The 6,950-nt window shown below is 41.8% G+C and overlaps 1 protein-coding gene across 1 annotated transcript in view; it reads left to right on the top strand.

The window, feature by feature from the left end:
- The window catches only part of LOC108801122 (gamma-synuclein-like), a 20,604-nt gene extending 15,152 nt beyond the window's left edge, over positions 1–5,452 (top strand). Inside the window, exons 4-5 of the mRNA XM_018573077.1 lie at positions 306–377; positions 5,149–5,452. Coding sequence (XP_018428579.1) covers positions 306–377; positions 5,149–5,169 — 93 coding nt within the window. The 3' untranslated portion in view covers positions 5,170–5,452. The remainder of the gene's footprint in view (positions 1–305; positions 378–5,148) is intronic.
- Positions 5,453–6,950: the final 1,498 nt, after the last annotated feature.

The following is a 6,950-nucleotide window of genomic DNA, read 5'->3' as shown; positions in this document are numbered from 1 at the left end:
ATATATACACACACACACACACACACATATACACTGTGCAGGAATTTTATATTTCTGATAAACATTTCAGTGCATTCATTTATTGATACTATCTATGCGTGCAGATCTCCATTGCAGGTAAAGTAACCATCGTATTCTTGTAAAGAAATGAACTGCTTGTGATAATTTTTATGAACACTAGAGGGCAGTGGTGCAATATTTCAATAACTTCTAGATGTGTGTTATTTCCAAACACCCTAAATACGTTTATCTTAATGCAGTTTAATAGTAGGACTAAATGTGTGTTTAACTTTATATAATTATAGGAAGACCTTGTACATCCAGAAGAAACTGCTACAGAGGAACCATCTGTGGAGGCCACAGAAGAGGCTGAGCAGGTGACTAAGCAATCCATTCATATGTTTTGCATCCCCTCAGTCTTTATGTTCAAAACTCTTTAGTATTCACAAAATGCATACATGAATCCCTTTTATATCTACTTGCATTATTTTAATTAAATATTTTTTACACATCATTGATTTTAGTGCTGACATTGCACAATGCCACAATTCTGTAGAATATGGTGCCAGCACCATATTTGAGTGGTCCACTAAAAAACCATCCATCCATTGATCTATGCACAACTAATTATATAACACTTCACTAAAACTAGCAACCTGTAACCCCCCAGACTAATTCGCCAGACACCTTAACACAGGGATACTTCCTGTTCTCCCACTTAAGTGCTGTATGCTGGCATAAATAGATAATGGTCACGTAGAGTAAGTACGTAGAGTTCACTGGCCAGCAAAGTCAAACCCTTTGCAGTAATAGGTAGACATACTTCACAACTACTGTAACAGGAACAAGGGTATATGAGTATTAAAATGGAAGTCAATACAACACCTCTCTGACTAAACATCGATTTCTTTGAGTTTACAAGGTCCAAATGCGGACCCTCCTGTCACATTAAATAGCATTCAAGTATAGGTCCCCAGGACTTAATATACAAACCTATGTATACTTTAGCTGTAGAATGTCACTAGCAGGACCAAGGTAAGAAACGTGAAGAGTTATGAAGGGTGCAGAGATGAAGGTAAACAGATGGTGGGCACTGTGGTAGAACAAGGATCGACGGCTGACAACTGGTGTAAATCGTGGACATAGAAAGGGTTAGGGCTGGCAGCTGACAGTAAGCGAAATCCATAAATGTAGAAAAGGTCAGTAACAAAAACAAGCAGGCAGATCCGAGGCACATCCTGACGGGTTTTAAATAAGGTGCCTCTTGTGCCAAGAATCATGTCCAGGGCTGGGGGTCGTCAGCCAGGTCTGGTTGCTCAGTAACTGACAAAGGATTCAAGGAGGGTATACAGTGGCAACGTGCAAGTGCTGGAAGGTTGCATTCCGTTGTCCAGCAACCAGAATGTAGGCCAGCAAGAAGGGAAGCAGCTCCACATCCCATTAAATGGCATTTGGAAGCCGGGAACCACTGGGATTAGAGATAGGGCATCCAATTGCCAAGCAACTGGGACACAAGCCTCCACTGGGAGGCTGCTTAACATTACCCCGCCTTGAGGAGGGATCCTTTGGATAAGACTAGTGTAATTTTCTTATCAAACATTTTACATGTACTGGGGAGGTTGGGATCCAGCAGCGTTCTTCAGGACTGTAGCCTTTTCAATAGATGAGGGGAGTTTTGGGCCCTTCTGGAGTCCACGATCCTTTGTACCTTCTATTCTTCTTGCCCGTTCACAAGTACAGGAGATCTGGAGGCCACAGTAGTCTGTGGGTGCAGAAGTTTCAATAAAGAGACATTAAACATATTATGGATTTTAGGGAGGGTAGTTTTAAACAAAAATACACAGGTTTTATCTTCTGAATAATCTGGTACAGGATGATGAACCTGGGTCCAAGTTACTGCAAGGGCACTTTGAGAAAACATTGTTGCTGACCTTGAATACAGGAGATGAGCACCAACAAAGGGTTTCCACGAGAATGCTGCAGATGTCAAATTGTTGGAAACCAGACCTGAGCATAATTGAGGTGGCACCAGGGACACTGGAAGTCAGGCTGGAGAATGAGAAAAGCTTCAGATTATATCCATGGACACAAAAGTACAGTGACACCCCAGAGGAAGAATGAGGGGAATGATTTTGGGTGAATTCAACTCACAGCAAAAGGGACACTCAGTCGAATTATGCGATACAAAGAACCAAACAAAAAGCTTCAGGTCCTTTTTAGTCTCGCCATTAGTCTGGTGTTAATGGTCAGAACAAAGGGTAACTGAGACCCCCAGTGGCAGACAAAAGGCTTCCCAAAACTTAGAGGCAAAATGTAGGCCCCAGTCATTACAATATCTAATAGAATACCATGAAGCCTGAATTTGTGCTGTAAAAAACAAAGATCCATTAATAGGTGGGTCCAAGGTTGGTTGAGAATGGGACAAGGCACAAAGAGACCAGAAGGCTTGGTTCTTGGAGATTTAGGCCTGGCTCAGATTTCACAATATTGCATGAGTTGCATCTTTTCTCAATGATACCATAAGTGATGGGAGATTATAGAGAGATTCTTGGAGATGCCAGGGTGCCCTACTCTTTGGGAACTATAAGCCTCTAGGACGGGGGTAGGCAACCTTGGCTCTCCAGCTGTGCTGAAACTACAAATCCCATAAGGCATTGCAAGCCACAGGCATGACTTCCAAAGGCAGAAGCATGATGGGATTTGTAGTTTCAGCACAGCGTGAGGTTGCCTACCCTTGCTCTAGGAGAAAAAAAAACAGGTACAAAAGAGACGGTGTACAAGTCAGTATACATGATGAAGGTGGTTGGGGCAGCTTTATAGACATTATAGAGAGATTCTTGGAGATGCCAGGGTGCCCTACTCTTTGGGAACTATAAGCCTCAACCAGAACAAAAAACAGTCAGTATACATGATGAAGGTGGTCTGGTCAGCTTCAAGCCAATGAAGCTACTCCTCCAGGGCCCCCTTGACCGCCAGAAATTCTCTTTTACCAATATCGTAATTCCTTTTAACAGAGGAGGATTTCTTGGAGTTAAAAGGCACATGGGTTAGGCTGGTTTGTGGATGGCAAACTTTGTGAGAGTACGGCTCCAGCACCAACTTTTGAGGCATCAACTTCAAAGGAAAATGAGAGGGTTGGATCCGGGTGAGTGAATACAGGAGTCTAAAATAAGGCTCTCTTTAGAGTCTCAAAGGCTGAGACAGCTTCAGGGGGCACGTTAAAAGTACAGGCATTCTTTCATATTAAGGACGTAAAGGGAGCAATATGCGTGAAAAAATAGTTAGTGAATGTTCTGTTTATGTTGTCAATCTTTCAAAGTGCTGTATCACTTTTAAATCTTGGGGTAGAACCCAATGGAGGATTGCATGGACTTTGTCAGGATCCATGCAGATTTCAGTGTCCCAACTGATATATCCAAGAAAGGAGACTTGAGTTGATAAAAAAATGTATTTGGAGAGTTTGGCACAGAGAATGTTCCCAAAGGTTGGACAGGGCAATGAGAAAGAGAGTGTTCTCTGGGTTCATACTGGCAGCAGGAGCCCCTGAGGGTAATTTGGTTCAGCATGTCTCTAACATAGACAACAGTCAATGCATATGGCGAGGGCCATGGCTTGCACTAAGGTGTCGGAAGTAGGGTAATAACCTAGACATGGAAACTATGATGTTCACAGCCTGAATTGGCTACACATGCCCGGGTTATTACATCCAGAATCTGCTGTCCAGTGCCAGAATTCAGAAGAGTACTGTTCAGCCGAACGTCTGTCCTGCCAGATGGCCCTAAGGTGTGTTTCAGTGGTTTAATCATCATAAAGAAAGCTCAAATCATTAAAGATGACATCAACAAACTAAGGTGGAATCAGAGGGGAAAAACTAAAAGCCCAGGCTTGCAGGTCACTTTGGAGCAGAAAAATAATGATCCTGAGACTTTTGGTCTTGGACCCTGAGGAACAAGGCCTGAATTGGAAACAGAGCTTACAGCTGTTGACAACTGGGAAAACTGTGTGGGAGCTGGGGCCATTTCTTGGTGCGAGACCCTAAGGGGTATATCTTAAGCCTGACAGCTCAGATCATCAAGTTTACAAGCTAATATTTGTGCCTGAGCAAGATGCATGCACAGATGGGGTCTGGCTTTTAATAGGGTAAGATCCAGATGCCAACACTCCAGTCAGAGTAGATAGCAGGCAAGCGTAGCTTAACCTTTTGCAGCTCCCTTCCCTTAAGGCATATAGGCCTACCAGTATTAGGTTGCCCCCAGGCCATTTTACACAGCGCTACATACTCTGGCTGTAGAATGTTGCTAGCAAACCAAAGATAGTAAAAGGGGTGAGGTACCGTGCAGAGAGTCAAAACCAGATGATGGCCCCCCTGGCACGCTACAACATGGACAGGTGGATAAGAGCTGGTCTAATCCATGGACCTAGAAAGGGTCAGGAATGGCGACAGACCATAAGTGTATCCATAAATGCAGCAAAGATCAGTGCAGGCAGCAGACAGCAAGGGAAATCCATTAACATTGCAAAAAAATCAGGGCAGGTGGCAGACAGTAGGCGAAATCCATGCACGTATCTAAAGTCAAGGCAGATGGCAAACAGTAGCTGAAATCTCTAAAAGGTCAGTAACAGGAACAAGCCGAAAGATCAGGGACTCACGGTCAGCAGGAACACTATCAAAAGCACAGAGGCACAGGCTGATGAGCTTTAAATAAGGTGCCTCCTGCAACAGGAACCAATTCCAAGGCCAGGGGATATGTGCCAAAACCTGGCTGCCCAGCAACTGACAAAGGAGCCAAGGAAGGTATGGAGTGGTAAGCGTGCAGTAGTGGCCACCACTGGGAGCAGATACAACTGGGACTCAAGCTGCCTCTGGAATGAGAGAGACTACATAGTAGTTTTTTAGTTGTAGTATTTTGGGCAATATAGCAACTAAACCCTTATATCTACACACTCTTTTTCTTAATAACACATACATTTGTGTCCACTCCATATTTACACTTTATTCCCACAAGTTTGTGTGTATACAAATAGATATAGTACAGGCTATATTATTTTTAAAACTGCTATGCTTAGGACTGCTATGCTTAAGAACATTAAGAATAGTATATAACAAAGTATTAATTCATGGACTTTAATAAATTATATCTTTTTCAGGCTGTTGAAGGAGAAAATTAGTCAACTGTCTTCATTTGCGGCTGAAAATCCTTGATGATTTTATTTATTACCACAGCAGGGAAGCCATAAATGCCACAGCTATAGGCACCCACTATCCATTGTACAGTTCTTCATGTATCTGTAAAGATTCATCTCATTATAGTGTGTGTTCAGATAAACAAGTCAGCTCTATATACCTCACTTATTACATACTGGTTTTATTTTCTGAAATGTAGAGCTCATTTTACTTTACTTTTTGTGTCTTGTTACTAGGATTCTATTAAGTTTTTATTGTCTTATAAACAAAATAATGGCTTAATCATATACGGGGAAGATTAATGTCTTCTGTTCTTTTCATCTTGTGATTTACGTCAGTTTTTATTTCACCTCCATTCTCACATTCTAGTTATCAAGTCTGCTGTGAGAATAAAGTTTAAGAACTCTTTGCAATATCCTGGATAAGGTCCTGCACATTAGTTGACAAGTACTTGATTGATACATGTAATCCATTTATATACATATTTGGGATGTCATGCTTGAGTGGCCTAGAAGTAGATGTCCTGCAGGGATATCTGCAAAGGCTCCAAAGAAGTTGGGACATACAACATAACAGTGTTTTAAAACAAGAGTGTAGATAGATCACTCCAAAAACATTTCAATAGAATCAAGGTCAGGTCTTTGACTTGCCTATTCTAAAATTAACATTGTCTTCTAGAAAAGCTGGCTGCACACTGGATTCTGCTTGTACCACATTACTGGTGTACTGTCCAAGGTCCACCAATGCTGACGCATTTCACCCAATAACGGGCTTAGTTGTAGAGTTGAAGGCGGACCAGGGTAGGCTGTGCTTTACACCATCAAGTTCACGTGCATGTCTTTACATGGTAACACAGTTCAAGGGGACCAGCCTTGTAATGACAATTTACCTTGTATTACCATGTAAATACATGCATATGAACTTGATGGACTAAAGCACACCCTCATGTCTACAAATAAGCCAGTGATTGGGTTAAACATGCCAGTAGGCGGACCTTAGGTGGCACTCCAGTGATGCAGTAGAAGCTTCAATAAACTGTTCCAGTGGAAGCTGGTGTGCGGCCAGCTTTTCTGTTTGTATGAACTAATAATGGAGCAAGGACATGCTCCCAGCGGCAAGCGCCCAGCTCATTCCTTTCCTGAGCCATGTAAGATAGGTGCTTCTTTTGTGTGTTCTCCTTGCATAGATTTTCTTCTGTTTGAGCTGTTATAAACTCCAGTTTTTGATCACTTATGTTACCGTGCCCAACTTCTTTGGAGTCCTGGCAGATATCCTTGTAGGACATCCACCCTTAGCCAGAGCAGCAATGAAGTATCCTTCTGTAACCCTTTCCTGACCTTAAAAACTCTTCTTCTGAAACCGTGCACTTTTTGTTTTCTGTTATGAACAGCAGGTTACCTAAATTGCATACTATTGTATATAACAGATCATATAAAACCCACATCTGAATTGATTGGAATGAAGCCTGAATATAATTACCTTCGTTATAGGATGTTATTAACCTAAAAGTAAACATGCTTTTTCCACATACAACCTTAATTGATAACACTATTTGCTCAATAAAGGTATGGCAATGTAATGTGCCCCATGTTCTGTTTAACAGACTATATTAATGGTATAAGAAAAGATCAGACCACATTTTAAGAGCCATTCATAAAGAAATTTGAAAAAATTCCTAACGGTTCACACACCTTTTCTCACAGTAGTATGTTTGCTTTTTTAATTACTGTATGTCAAAACTATGGCTGCCATTGAATCCTCATTG

This window comes from Nanorana parkeri, unplaced genomic scaffold (genome assembly GCF_000935625.1).
Source record: "Nanorana parkeri isolate BGI_ZX_2015 unplaced genomic scaffold, ASM93562v1 scaffold2227, whole genome shotgun sequence".
Classification (NCBI taxonomy): Eukaryota; Metazoa; Chordata; class Amphibia; order Anura; family Dicroglossidae; genus Nanorana; species Nanorana parkeri.
Note: the sequence above shows the minus strand (reverse complement) of the source record. Positions and strands in the feature narration are given on the sequence as shown.